At 35.6% G+C, this 15,754-nt stretch overlaps 1 protein-coding gene across 1 annotated transcript; it reads left to right on the forward strand.

Annotated features, from left to right (window-relative positions):
* The first annotated feature begins 94 nt into the window (after positions 1-94).
* Positions 95-15,199, forward strand: LOC140244154 (transmembrane protein 256 homolog). Its single transcript, XM_072323784.1, has 4 exons — positions 95-283; positions 3,837-3,868; positions 9,646-9,726; positions 12,778-15,199. The coding sequence occupies exons 1-4, from the start codon at positions 190-192 to the stop codon at positions 12,919-12,921; spliced, it is 351 nt and encodes a 116-aa protein (XP_072179885.1). The 5' UTR covers positions 95-189; the 3' UTR covers positions 12,922-15,199.
* Positions 15,200-15,754: the final 555 nt, after the last annotated feature.

The raw sequence follows: 15,754 nt of genomic DNA on the forward strand, positions 1-15,754 counted from the left end.
TGCATTCTCGATCCCGCTGCATGCAAGACACATGCATGCATGTGTCTTGCGGATCTCGCGGATCTCGCGGACGGTCGTTGCGTTGTGTCGAGTTGCAACAGCGCCATCTTGTGGTAAAATAGGTGGTAACAACGAAATAGAAAAATCAACTTTATAGATTGCTAAAAATTGAGAAAACGAAATTTCGACATGCCAGCTCTTGTCCAAACAGGTGGTGTTTTCCTGAAGGTTGCTGGAATATCAGGAGCTCTAGCTGTTGCTCTTGGAGCATATGGAGCCCATGGTAAGTAGTCTGTGCGATTTGCGAATCCTCCTTTCCTCGGTCCCACACGTTGCTCTTTGTGTGATGTCAATTATGGTTGCTCACATTTATGCGTGTGTTTGTGCGTGCATCCGTAAAATTACTAAATTCTAACCCCGGGCCGGCGCCGGGGTGCTCCTTGTACACAGTTGTCGCGTTCGGGCTGGTTGCATTTACATCCGTACATAAGCTAAACGGTAACATGTAACAGGGGCAGGGTAGATTTCTAGATCTACTATTTGTACTAATCACTGCTAACATGGCTAATGACAGTGTCAGTAGTAATCAGTAATAATAGAGCAATGTCAATTTCAGGATCAGGCAATAGTGACCAATGGCAATGCTCCAGTCCAAGCAACATATTTTTTATGAATGGCCTGAATAAACCCTGATGACAATCAAATTCAAAACTTGTGCAAATGAATGAATGAAATGGACTGATAATGATATTGAATATGGTATTGGTAGATGCACCCGTTTTAATGTTAGGGTTCGGAAGCCAGTTCGGAGTTAGCCCATAGCATCGGCACTTTGGTCTGAATGACCTTTCTTTGTTCTCACTATCTCAGTCGGTTAGGGGCACTTCACTCGTTTTCAGAGCGACATAAACAGCTTTACGTAACGATTTATGGTATTTGTTAATCCTGCTCTAACAAAAAATGAACTTACATTAACCAGACGACCAGAATTGCAGAATGATCCGTCATTTAACACTTGGGAAAGGATCCATTTCATTATCTTGCATTGAATGTATTAACAATCTCTTTGGATTGGACTTGGATTTGGATTTATTTATTCAATACTTCATAAAAACTATACAAACAGAGAAAATACACAACACACAAGTACAAATACATATACATTAAAATTCACGTCGTCGAGTGTGCATAAACTGACATGTCTGCAATGGATACAAAATATAAACATCAACATAAAGAATTATGAAGCATTAGGAACTTGACAGGAAGGCGGAGCCTTATATGAAGCCAAGTCCTGTAACATGTACCAGATGGATAACATATTAATTACAAAATTACAAACAGCAGCACAAAAAAAAAATAGACACACAAACACATTAAACAAAAATATATATATGTATAAATAATCTTATAATAAACATTTTCTACACTTGTACGATACATTTATTCTAAAGATTGTCTGTCACTCAAATACTGCTTCAATCTTTTTCGAAAGATGGGTTTTAAAAATCGTAAAAGTCCGACCTGATTTTATTTTCTCTGGTCACTCATTCCATATTTTTGGTCCATTATAGAATATTGACTTTTGATAAGAGCTTAATCTTACAAATGGCAAGTGATAATTAAAAAAGTTTCTTGTTACACATGTATGTACCATGGCTATTGAGCTTATAAAGTAATTTGTTAATAATACAGGAAGCATATTATGAGAACATGAAAACATAAATATTGCACTTTGATATATATATATACATATAAATATTAAGAATTTTCAAATGATCAAATATCGGCATTGTATGAGCACAGCAATCGCTATGAGATACAATTCTGATTGCTTTCTTCTGTAATTTAATAAGCCTCCACATATTTTGTTCACTACAGTTTACCCAGATTTGTATACAATAATTCAAATAAGGCAAAATTAGAGAATTATACAATAATACTAAAACTTCTTTTGGATACGAATGAAATCTATACAATAAACCAATATTTTCTTAGTTTGTTGCAGATACCATCAATGTGCTGGTTCCAAGACGGCTTTTCATCAATTATTACACCCAAAAACTTAACATATGGAACACATTTGATAAAAACATTGTTGATTTTAATAGAAACAAAATCATCATGTACTTTTTTGTTTGAAAATAACATAAAATTTGTTTTATTTATATTATTAGGAATGAGCTTATTTATGTCTAACCAATAAACCATCTTTTTTAATTCACTTGCAAATTGTTCCTGTAATATTTGTATATCAGAATTGGACATGAATACACTGGTGTCATCTGCATAATAAACTTTAAACAATCAGACACATTGCATCATTAATGTACAGAATAAATAGTAAAGGGCCTAATATAGACCCTTGTGGAAAACCACACTTAATTGTCTTTTGTTGAGAGTTATGACCGTTAATTGATACATATTGTTTACAATTGTCCAAATAACTTTGAAACCATTTATATACAACACCTCTCATATCATAACAATGAAGTTTATCTAAAAGAATGTGGTGATCAAGGGAATCAGAAGTCTTACCTAGATCTAAAAATAATCCGATTGTTATTTGTGTTTCTTCGAATGCATTCCATACTTTGTAAAGAAAGTCAAGTAATGCATAAGAATACACAATACTTTGGCCTAAACTTTCTAGTGATCTTTCTAATCTTTCTATTGATATTGCCAAATACCACTTTTGCTGTCAGGTGGATTTGCATGCTGGCAAGCAGCATTTATAAGGATTACATGAATAATCATTATATGATAATTACAATTAACACAGATGCTTATCGCAGTGAATTTAAAAACCAACATGCATGTTGGTCTGAATTTGCTTTTTTCTGCTCATGTGCAAAGTGGAACTGCGAACTGGCTTATATGACAGATATTTTAGAGTTCAATGCTTTTCTATATTCAGATAAAAATGAGGTGGTAAATGCAAAGGACACTAAACACCTTATGAAGAATCACGACAACATTGCTGCTTGCTGGTTAGGTATGGTAATGTCACTACAGTACTATTAAATGTAGTTTTATATCCAAGCAAATGGATTTGCTTGGATTGCATTTTTGCTCAGAACAATAACAGCATGCACATGGTGGGTTGAAAGAGAATTTGTCATAGTACCCACGTCATACCAACAGCAAGGTTCTGCACTTATTGTATCGCACTTTGACTCTAAATGATCAAACCAGAATCAACACTCAGTGATTTGGTATTCAAATTTACTTGAGTGATTTGATCTGAGTGGTTAGAATGTTATAGCTTGTGCAGTTTTGAAGCAGTATGCTCCATCTTGACTTTAAATCTTTGCTTGGATACTGCATTTTAGTGCTGGCAACATATTATGAATATGAAGAGGTCTAAAGTGTTATACATTTTTGTCTTCCATTCTTGATGATTATTACAGGACACTCGTATCTGTCAACAACATGTACCATTTATCCAGATGTATATCGTCACTGGGGCGACAAGACCTCGTATATACAAAATGTCAAATGTTCAGGAGAGCCAAAAAATCATGGCAGCCAAAGCACTGTAGCGAATGGGATATCCTTTCCTTTGCCATGCCGTGGTGGCTTCATCTTTGGAGTAAGACAGTTGGGATTTGTACAGGACATCACTTAACCCATTATTTGACCATTGATCAAAAAAAGCTATTTTCACCAAAATTGCAGATACAAGGTCTTGTCACTTCAGCGACGATATGTTGCCGCAGAAGTTGTTTACACATGTTTTGAATCAGTACTTTTAACTACAACTTCAGCATGTATGAGCGCTTTTTGGCTCTATTCATAGTTTGAATATAAATTTCCTGATCTAATTTTCTCACCAGGAATGAAGGGACAATCTCCTGACGTGAAGCATGTAAGTTTGTGAGACATCCATAGTAAGGAATTTTGTTTAAATTCTCTCACAATTTTCAGTAGGAAATTCAGATACCAAAAAATAAAGGAGTTGATATGATCTTGTGGTACATTATTGACTTTTTTGTCTTACTGTATGTCTGTGTTTTACGAATACAGTGGCAACTCCATCTGATATAACAAAATACCTGATGTAATTTCTCCGTTCTCAATGAATTCATTTCCTTGTTTTGTATTATTTATTGACTACTGATACATGTATAACAAAATATACAGGAAAAAAAAATGAATTGGTCCCAAGAATCTTGTTATACCGAGTTTCCACTATGACCAGATGTCAAAAACATTGCCATATTATGTCTTTTACAAAAGTAAATCCAAGTATTTCATTTGCATATCAAATGACCAATCCGAATAGTTGATTTGATATTCGTTAAGCCATATACATGTAGGCCCTAATCATTTTTTGCGACATTGAAGTGTTCTATATTTTTATGCCTCCGCCACGAAGTGGTGCCGGAGGCATTATGTTTTCGGGTTGTCCGTCCGTCCGTCCGTCCGTCCGTCCGTCCGTCCGTCCGTCCGTCCGTCCTTCCGTCCGTCCGTAATGAATTTTGGGCAATTCCATAAATTCGGATGTACATTTTGAACACATTAATAAGCTGCCAAACATACAAAGATTGAGAATTCATATGAAACTTTTTTCTGGCCATGATATGACAAGTGATTAGTAGAAAACAATTAACTATGAAAAAATTATGTCAAGACCTCAGTGACCTTGGAATGATTAAAAAATAGCATGTGTTCGGACGTACACAGAAAAAGTGAATTTTCTGACTTCATAAGTTCAGTCACAAAGTTCTGTGAAGTATGCAATATTTTTCTAAAAATTCACATTATATCAGTTAAAGTAGATGTGAAATGATGTAGAAATGTAAAAAGAATTAGCAATTTAAACAATTAACATGGAAATTATTATGTTTGTTTTTTGTTTCGGACGTACAGTTTCGGACGTACATGACCGCCGTTTCGGACGTACACTATGTACACCCTCAACAACACTTATAATAAATGCAAAAAGAAATTTGTTACATAACTATTATTCATCCTAGGCCCTTCTCAGATGATAGCACTTGTCTATCATGTCAGCATTACCAGTGTAAATGAATAAAACCTCTTCAGAACATGAAAAATACTGTATACATAGGGTCTGTGCATTATCAGCTGCCTTAATACATGTAACAATATTCAGGCATGATAAGTACATCATGTATATATGTACTTGTATTACAGAACCAGAATTCTAATATCAAACTTTGTGATTATAACACAAAATACAGCCTAAAAACTTACTGGCCAGAACAACAGAAACACATGTGTTGCAATCTGTAGGTAACCAATTACTATATTAACTATAGACACATTATATTTCTGTTTTTGTTTTTTTTTTCACAATGTGATAAAGGTACAAAATAATGTACGGTCAACGAAGTACTGTACCAGATGCATTTATTTACAAATAAGAGTAAAAAAATAGGCCTGTTTTGCCAATATTAGAATTAAACCCTAGTCTATATTAAAGCATAATGCAGTTAGTAAACAACGACCTTTACAAATATGGAAAAAATAATAATCAAAAGAAACCATTTGCTGATTACTTTATGTTGATTCAACAGTTAGTACATGTATTGGACCAGAATATTTTACATGAATTGTTACTCTGTTCTCAAGACTCTCTGAACTTACAATAAAAAGAGCAAAGCAAAAATTGCAAGGTCACATTCAATTTATGAGTGATTTATGTATAATTGAACACAACATTCAGTGTAATTTAAACATTATGGGTTCCTTTTTGTGAGACAAGCTCACAGAAACATGCATGGTAATGTACAAAATGTATGAAGAAAGTAACATATGGGACAGTTTTGCATTAGGCTTGGAATATTCTGGTAATCAAAGGCCTTTTGATGTTGTTTTTTATATAGAATATTAGATTGAGTGAAATGCTATTGAGTACCTGCTAAACAATGGGCTCTATGCAGTGTACTTTTGTTGCATAATTTATTTCATGGAAAAATCTTATTCACTCTGAAATACTTTATTATTATAAATCACTAACACTATAATAACCATTTTTATGGCATGACCTGCTCCAGTACTCCTTCAGCAGCAACATCAGTCTGTAATTTTCAAATGAATGGTTAAAGCGCATGAAGGTAAATCACAAATTAGACAGGGCTGCACACTAACCCATTTTTTCTACTGGTCGGACTGGTCTGTCAGACCAGTAGGTACCCAGTTTTTCCATCTTTTACTGGTTCATTCCTTTAAAAAATTACTGGTCCGACAGTAATTTTTACTTGTCCTGGAGACCATCGGACCAGTGCCAGTGTGCAGCATTGAATTAAATCATTAAATTAAAAAAATATGATATGACATAGATACAGTAGACCATGAAACCGATTTTGAAAGAAGACAGGATATACATCATAGCTTTGTCAAGAAAATTGACAAAAGGTTTAGGAACTAACCAAAGTGAATTGAACATTGTATGTCTATGAGGTCTTAGGTCGTAACGATGTATATCATATTGTTGTCTAAATTGCAGGCTGTGTGTCCATTAATCTGTAATCAAAATGCATGAAGATGCAGATGATAACGTTATGTTACAAGATTAGGATTGTAAACACCAGCTGACAAAAATGGTAGGAAACTACATTGTAGTATTGCAATGTGAACGCAAGGTGATAAGAAGCTGAAATACTCAGTCTTAGCCAAAATAGGAGGGTATTTCATACAACAAGCCACCTTCTCTGCTCTATGTCCCACAAGTAAGCAAGTAATCAATATCTGTCCTTGTAAAGACACATTGCCTAAACAATGTTCTCAGAATTTTGTACTACGATGACATAAATGGTACCCTGGGGTACCAGAAAAAAATCGGCCATTTTAGGGCTGTACCCTGGGTTACCAAAAAGTGGAAAATTAATTTTTTTGTGTGTGATTAATTCTTCAACATTCAATTATGGCCATTGTTCTTGTAAAAAAAACCCTCTTCATCCTGTAGTTTTCTCAATTAATCCCTGAGCCAGCAGGGTCATAATAATGCCATCTGCCTCCGCCTTATCCCAGGTGTCACTGGCCTTCTGAAACACCTCCAGAACATCGGCGGCCCCTTCCTTCCCCAACTTCCGAGTGGCGCGAAGCCTCGCGTTTTCCAGCCTCTCCTCTCTGGAAATTTTCCTTCTTTTCCGGCCCTTTCCTTTCAGTGCGGCATAGCCCCCATCACCTGCTGGCATTTTTGCAGCTTGATCCTAATTGCGAAAGGATATTTTGTTCGGCACAAAGTGCACAAAGCTTACAAAATTACGGGATCGAAACTACGTCTACGAGATCGTAACTTTGGCACAGCTAGCGGGCTATTATAATAGTGCATGTAGTCAGTGCATGAAGCACTATACTGAGTATCGCACCGTACCACGGGTCAGTACAGTGCGCATACGTAACGCAGTAACTCTGCGGTTGTACTCGAGTGAACGTGAGATGGCGCTACACAACGTGGTACCCCGGGTTACTACGATACCCCGGGGTAGCGCGTGGTGCATCATATGACCATTCCCTACTGTTGGTGGTTTTCATACATTCCACAGTAGGCAACTTCAAACCACGCTTTCCGTTCAGCCTAACTTGTTTGTGTGCACACATACATGGACAGAATTTGTTTATTTAATAAATAATTAAATTTTATTGAATATTAATTATAAACCTACTTATACAAGAGGATTAGACACAGAAATGTATTCCTTAAACATTTAAGCTCAATAGGATTGTTTTCAATGGGTTCCAGAGCACAGTAAGAAGTCAACATGAAAAGTGTTTCGGACGTACATAAAAGTTGTTTCGGACGTACATAAAAAAGTGTACGTCCGAACACATATTTTTTCATTAATTAGAGATAATTACAAAATTCTAAAGTTACACATTTGAAAAGCAACAAAAACTTGCTTTGCACTGAGATTTTGTAGTTTACTAGCATTCAAGTTTTTATGTAAGATTAAAAAAAGGTGTTTTTTTGTTTCGGACGTACATTGAAATAATGCATAAAATAAGAGTAAAGAAGACAACATAAATTGTCACTTTCACATTCCCTACCCTATGGATATGGAAAAAGTGATTCATTACCTTCATATTTAATGATGTAGTGAGTTGAAAAGTTTTCTTTTCCTTCACATAAAATATCAAATGAAACAGTGGATTATAAAAGTGGTTCCAGAGCAGTTGTTAAATGGCTTCATTGAAATCACTCCTGTGACCTTGACCTTGGTTAAGTGCATTTCTAATTTACATTTTTGAACAGTTTAAACAATTCCCATCAAAATGATATATAATTTGTGCTGATAATTTCATTTTGAAAAATTGACCCTCTGGTTGACAAATTTATGGAATTGCCCTTTTATGGACAAGGTAACTATCGAAACTTGTTGAGGTATCCTAATGAAACTTGGCATGTATGTGTATTAGGGGGTGAAGTTGTGCCTATCAACTTTTGGGTGCACATGCTCAAGGTCAAAGGTCAAAAGGTCAAGGTCAAATACATAAAATTTCACTATTTCCACCATATCTATTGAATGCCTGAAGATATTTTCTTGAAACTTAGTGTATACATGTATTACCCAATTAAGATTCTCTGGTGAAAGTTTGGGTCATGAGGTCAAAGGTCAAAGGTCAAAAGGTCAGGGTCAAATACATAAAATTTCACTATTTCCACCATATCTATTGAATGCCTGAAGAGATTTTCTTGAAACTTAGTGTATACATGTATTACCCAATTAAGATTCTCTGGTGAAAGTTTGGGTCATGAGGTCAAAGGTCAAAGGTCAAAAGGTCAAGTAAAAATATTAAAACTTCTTTTTTTTCTCAGTACCTTGGAAAATTGTTCAAGGTATCTTCATGGGACATAGTATATACATGTACTGACTGGAAGTGATTATCTAGAGAATGTAGGGTTCATGGGGTCAAAGGTCAGGGGTCAAAGGTCAAGTGCAAGACTTCAAAATTTTACTATTACCCTCATATTTATGCAATGCCAGCAGGGTTATTTTTTTTTACACTTGGTGTATGCGTATAGACCTATTGGGAAAAATCATGCATTATGGCGGAGGCATACCAGTCGCCAAAGCGACATTTCTAGTCCAAAATTGAATCGAGAATGAATTCATGTAAGAAGGATAGAATGCGAACCAAAAACAACAGAAGACATAGCCTCTGTATAGGCAAATGACCATAGAAAAAAAAAATGTTTGCCATGGACTATGAGAAGGTGTACCATCAATACTGTAAAACCAGAAATACATGTATTCAAGGCATGAAATTTTCACAAACTGGGGCCAACTGCCTTTTTGGCGGAATGAAATTTTCACAAATTGCCACTAGCATTCAATGCATAACCAACGCCAAGTGCAGACAAGAACTTTTGCGAATCTTGGCTCTCACAATATTGGCGAAATTAAAATGCACAGGAAAAATTTCTGGTTTTACAGTACTTGTACTGGTACACAAAAGGTGCACAGTCAAAAAGGCTGGGAAGGAATTCTTAGATCAGTATTGCTAGTTCATACATGTGTATTTCAATAAAGTTCAAAAGGTGCACAGTCAAAAAGGCTGGGAAGGAATTCTGAGATCAGTATTACTAGTTCATGTGTATTTCAATAAAGTTGGACTGTATTGACCAATTTGATGTTTCATCTCTTCCCCCATTTTAATCTCTGGACATCTCAGACATTTGACACAGGGAACCGCTACCATTTCCTGCACACACTGGCACTGTTGGCTGTTCCCATGTCAAGGAACCCAACTCTTGTGAGTGAGATACAAAGTACAGTACTTGTATTAGCTTGATATGTTGTGATTTCATACCAAGTCTATGATATAGTGGACTCCCGTTATAACGAAGTCCTCGGGACCGGCAGTTTTCTTTCGTTATATCGAAATTTCGTCATAACAGAACAAATAAACGATTAAAAACATAGAGTAGATAATGTTGTGGTCTGAATTTTTATTTTGTTGTAACCGGAAGTTCATTATAGCCATTTTTGTTATAACAGGAGTACACTGTAATGACCTTGTGAGTGAGACTGCTTCAGCTAGGTATAGATATACACATACTTTTATTTTAATGCAAAGTCTTACTTGCACATATAGGAAAGAAGGCATTTACGTACCGGTATAATGGAACATGTTTCAGAGAGAAACAGCGGAGAAAATAATTCAGCTGAACACACACTCCCACACATCTGATCGGTGGATGGATGAATAAACTGTAGATGGATGGATTTGATATAAACAGGAAGAGAGAGACAGGCTGTGTGAAGAAGGAACGGGAGATTTGAACACATTTCCCTTTGCAGACATTGACAGGAAAATGTGTTATGATTGATGAAGACGTGGACATGTTTGTTGATTTTGAATTGAGGTGTATAACAACCCATTTGCCATTAAAGGACAAGTTCACCTTCATTAACATAAGGATTGAGAGAATGTAGCAATATTAGTAGAACACATCATTGAAAGTTTGAGGAAAATCGGACAATCCGTTCAAAAGTTATGAATTTTTGAAGTTTTTGTGCGGTCACCGCTGGATGAGAAGACTACTGCAGTGTATGATGTCACATGCGTACAACAATATAAGAAAAATATAAAGAGAATTTCACAAAATTTCATCTTTTGAAAAAAGTACACTTTCCCTTGACTCGTTACTGACATATGTTATGGGTAATATTATTCCCATTGTCTTTAGAAGGAGGCAAGTCAAGTGCTCTTTTATTATACGAAAAAAGTGAAAATATGTTGAATTTTCTTTACATTTTCTTTATACTGTTGTACTCATATGACATCACGAGCCTTAGTAGTCTTCTCATCCAGCGGTTCCAACACAAAAGTTTTAAAAATTCATAACTTTTGAACAGATTGTCCAATTTTCCTCAAACTTTCACTGATGTGTTCTACTAATATTGAAGCATTCTCTCAATCCTTATGTTAATGAAGGTGAACTTGTCCTTTAATTACAGTGTAGAAAACTCGTATCATCGTAATAAGCTCCCTGGGAGGAAGACCCTTCAAAAACTTTTTTGATTGCATCAAGATTTTGTCACATCCAGGTGATAACAACAACAGAGAGCAATTTTGGACTTCTCAACTACATTGTATAGTAGAACTTTAATGTGTCATGGTGAGAGGCTTATGTACATTGTACAATCACTGTTCCTTACAATGAGTCTACTATACACTGTGGCCCGAATTCACGAAGGTGGTACAAACAAAACCATGGTCTAAACCATGGACAAAAACCATGGAGCGCCAAGTGTCGCACGGAATATTTCGTTACGAAATTGGTCATTTCGTCGACAAAATGACTGTTTTCGTTAACGAAATTATCATTTCGTGGACGAAATGTTCATTTAGTTACAAAATGTTGTCATTTCTTTACAAAATAATCATTTCATCAACGAAATGACTGATTTCGTAGCAAAATATTCCATGCGACACTTGGCGCTCCATGGTTTTTGTCCATGGTTTAGACCATGGTTTCATTTGTACCACCTTCGTGAATTCGGGCCTGTATGTGTATATTAAAGGACAAGTTCACCTTCATAGACATGTGGGTTGAGTGAATGTAGCAAGATTAATAGAACACATCAGTGAGAGTTTCAGGAAAATTGGACAACCCGTTCAAAAGTTATGAATTTTTGAAGTTTCTGCTCAGTCACGGCTGGATGAGAAGACTACTATAGGTTGTGATGTCACTTGAGTACAACGATACAAAGAAAGTATAAAGAAAATTCAACATATTTTTCACTTTTCTCGCGTAACAAAAGAATACTCGACTTCTCTCTTTCAGAAGGCAAGGGGAATAATATTTCCCTTAATATTTGTCAGCAACGAGTCGAAGAAATGTGCGCTTTATTAAAAAAGTAAAGTTTGGTGAAATTCTCTATTTATTTTCCTTATATCGTTGTACGCATGTGACATTACCGCCTATAGTAGTCTTCTCATCCAGCCGTGACTGAGCAGGAACTTCAAAAATTCATAACTTTTTAACGGATTGTCCGATTTTCCTCAAACTCTTAGTGATGTGCTCTACTGATATTGCTGCACTCACTCAACTCACATGTACATGTATATGAAGGTGGACTTGTCCTTTAATAAGGTTCCAGCACGTTGTTGAAAGGTGTGGAGTATCCTGAAAAATGAAAAATCTTATTGCTGGATCACTAGTTAGTTTGTCGCTCTCATGTAAACATTGCACAATTGGAATCTCATGATGACAGACTCATTGGAATTGGAGAAATCACCTTGTTAAATCAAAATTTTGTTCTACCTTGGTTTGAAAACTAATAGAATACACAAATATTTACTGTGGGGCAAGAAATATACAATATGTAATAAACATTGTCATGTACAATGTAGTTTACTTTTACACAGTAAAGAATGCACCTTTCTTGTTTTGCTCTCACCAAAACATCACTTTGTCCTATAAAGATTTTGTCATATCTTGGTTTGTAGAGGGCTAAAATACAAAAAATACTTTAAGGTTTGGGCATGAAGAATTACATTTTTGCAACACAGTGGACTCCCATTATAACGAAGTCCTCGGTACTGGCAGTTTTCTTTCGTTATATCGAAATTTTGTTATAACTGAACAAATAAACAATAAAAAGACATAGAGCCAATGATATTGCAACCTGGATTTTTATTTCATTGTGACCGGAATTTCTTTATAATCGTGTTCGTTATAACGGCAGTGCACTCCGTCTGTAATTCTCATATCATTTTTCTTTTACAATGTATAATGAGAGTGGACTGTTGAGAAATGCTATTTCCTTCTTTTATACTTTCCTCCCAATGCATCAGACTGGAAGTCTCATCTCAATAGGGATGCTCCTATTCTCCGGTACCTGCTACTTTTCAGCGTTGACAGGAAGCACAGCCCTGAACAGACTAGCTCCTATTGGTGGTCTAACTCTGATTGCAGGGTGGGCTTCCATGGCTCTCTGAATGCTCCACCAAAGTTGGCCGTTTTATTTCCACTTTAAGGTCATTCAAGCCGGAAAATAACTGCACGTTCAATCGCCATTGCTTTTTCAAGGGTCTATGCCTCATTCTGGTGTATGAATTTCATCTGTTTTTCAGGGGCGATGGTGTTGTATCTTTGAAGCAAGTCATGTAGCAGTGCGTTCAGTCACTCAGAACCATTTGTGTGTTTCAACAGATTTTATGCACATTACATGTATTTCAAAACTAATTTACCAATAAATTCTGTGCAAAGATAGGAAAATGAAAAAACAAACAAACAAACCCCTTTACTTTGTCTGATTCAGTACAGTGTATCCATGACCACATTAAGAAATGCAGTGGTATTTGAAACAAGTATTGCAACGTAGATACTTGTATCACTATAGGAATAAGTGGCCCAGACCAGTTACACAGCACTCTTACACTAGCAAGTGTTCATAAGTACACTGTGGGTGGCATGTGATCAATTGAAGTACATACACTGTATATGTACATGTACATGTACATGTACATGTAATAATATACTCAGCAAGTGTTTTCTGCTGAACCCATACTTGTATTTTAGATGAACTGCAATGGTGTCATTCTCCTTTCAAAACGAGTGTGATGGACAGTTTATCCCCATGCATATGCCAGATCATCTTCACGAATATGTAATCGTTGATGAGTGCATAAACCATTGTTATGTAGACCATCATCAGCCTGCTCAAAGCAAGCTCTTGAGATGTTATAGACTTTATCATCAGTGTGTTCTTGTTGATCTGAAATGTAGATGTAGATAAAGACTTTTCTTTGAAATTATAACACTTTGGTATGGGCCGAGATCCAAGACTTTGTGTGTGAATCAAGCTGTCATCTCAAGCAGAAATATCCCTGTGTCCTTTGGATGTTTTCTTTACGCAGAACTGACATGTGAAATGTCTGCTTGGTGAAGAGGGGGAGGGGAGTTGATCGACTGAAAATGTGTTATTGTAGAACACATCCAGCTGAGAAAAATAGTTTTTACGTTGAAGACATCCATCTCAGAAAAGCAGTGTTTGCGCTCTGTGAATGTTTTACAAAGATGATTTCAAAATACATGTACTGTATGTTTGTAAACAAATCTGCAGCACTTTGGTTGTTGCTGTTCTTTTGAGAAAAGAAAAAGAAAATAAATTCTGTTGTGAGCCAATGGCTGCTGCTATTGAAGATAAATGGCTGACAGCATGTTGTTACACAATTACATGTATTACTTTCTGTTTAGAATGAGGTGTTTAACAGCTATATCATAATAGATCATTCAAAAATGAAAAACCAATTATTTATAATTATCCCCTTCCAATCCAGTTACAGCTGTGGTGACAATATTTTTTTTTTTCCTTTTGAAAGAAATTGTACTTATAAGACTTTTTTTTTTTTAAAATAAAAGAAATGTGTTTATTTTGCAGACTCACACACATCACAATAACTTGCCAAAGATCTTGGTGGTGAAAACAATATGACAGGTTGGTTTTGTTGAAGCAAGTAGAGTGTAAATGTAACACCAGAATCATTGTTCTTTTTAATGAAGAACTCAATGTTTGTTTTAGCAATACAACTGTCAAATGTTTCTATCTGAAAGCTGTGTAATCTATACTGACGTTTAATTTGTAGTTTTGCTTTGTTTTTAGGAGAGCAACAATCATTTTTCACCCGATTGTTTCTCATAACTACATGACTGTAAGCTGTAAGATACATGTAATACAGAATACCAGTGTGAAGCTGTAATGAGTTACCCTATGATGCCGAGTAGCTAAAATTGTATGTCCTTTTCTCCATGAAGCTAATTTCCTTATACAGTACAAGTACAGCTGTATTTACAGACTTCTAAAGGAGTCAAGGACATTTTTTTAAAAAAACAAACCCGCTTTTGGTGTTTCCAAGTACATGTATTTCAATCAACTGTAAGCAAGTTCTGTTTGGATTGGGTGGATTTAACCTCACACTCCTGTTGTAATTTAGGTCATAGATACACTGTATCTTCAGTGATCATCTTGTACAACTAGAATGCCTCAACTTCTGGCCCAAATTCCTAATACTGATTGTATAGCAATTGAAATGACTGTTTATTACATGTACCTGTCATGTTAGGCACTTGACCACTTGGTTGGAAAAGTATAATTTTATGATTTACTTCCGATATTGTACCATGTTTACTAGTGTACCATGTTAAGAACAGTATTATGTGTTTTGTAATGACATTGCAATTTATTCCTAATAAAATGTTTTATCAAATGTTAAATTTGTCATCGTCTTGCTTTTGTTTGTTTTTTATTTTTGCTCTGACATTCACTTAAAAATTAGTGTACACTTACGTACAAGTTACTGTACAGTACTGGGGAAAAAGGTAAAGATACGAGATTGAACACACAAGCTCAAACAGTATGCACATACAGTGGAAACTCTATAGAAAGAGATCTGATGCAACATGGCACCTGATATAAACAAACTAATTTCTGTGGTCCCCAAGAAAATTTTTGCTTTATTTTGTATTGTTTATTGTCAACTGATATAACAAAATATCTGATAAAACAAACAAAATTTTTTTTTGTCCCAAGGACCTCGTTATAAACGAATGTCCACTGTATGTAGTTTTACATTCACACATCTGAATCAATTTATTACACACACACTCACACATGCATCAATTCAATCAAGTAAACTTTCTCTCACCACACTACAGTATATCGTCTATTGAGAATGATAAGGGCGTTAAGTTGTCACTAAACCCATAGTGTTCAAGACAACTTAACGCCCTTCTCATTCTCAGCCGACGATATTGTATTGTTAAAGGGAT

This window comes from Diadema setosum, chromosome 21, assembly GCF_964275005.1.
Source record: "Diadema setosum chromosome 21, eeDiaSeto1, whole genome shotgun sequence".
Taxonomy (NCBI): Eukaryota; Metazoa; Echinodermata; class Echinoidea; order Diadematoida; family Diadematidae; genus Diadema; species Diadema setosum.

Excerpts from the sequence above, each read along its gene's own strand:
- LOC140244154 (XM_072323784.1), top strand. The coding sequence starts at position 190 with ATGCCAGCTCTTGTCCAAACAGGTGGTGTTTTCCTGAAGGTTGCTGGA. Across the intron at positions 3,869-9,645 it reads AATCTCCTGACGTGAAGCAT|ACATTTGACACAGGGAACCG; the intron begins GTAAGTTTGTGA and ends TGGACATCTCAG. Across the intron at positions 9,727-12,777 it reads TGTCAAGGAACCCAACTCTT|ACTGGAAGTCTCATCTCAAT; the intron begins GTGAGTGAGATA and ends CCAATGCATCAG.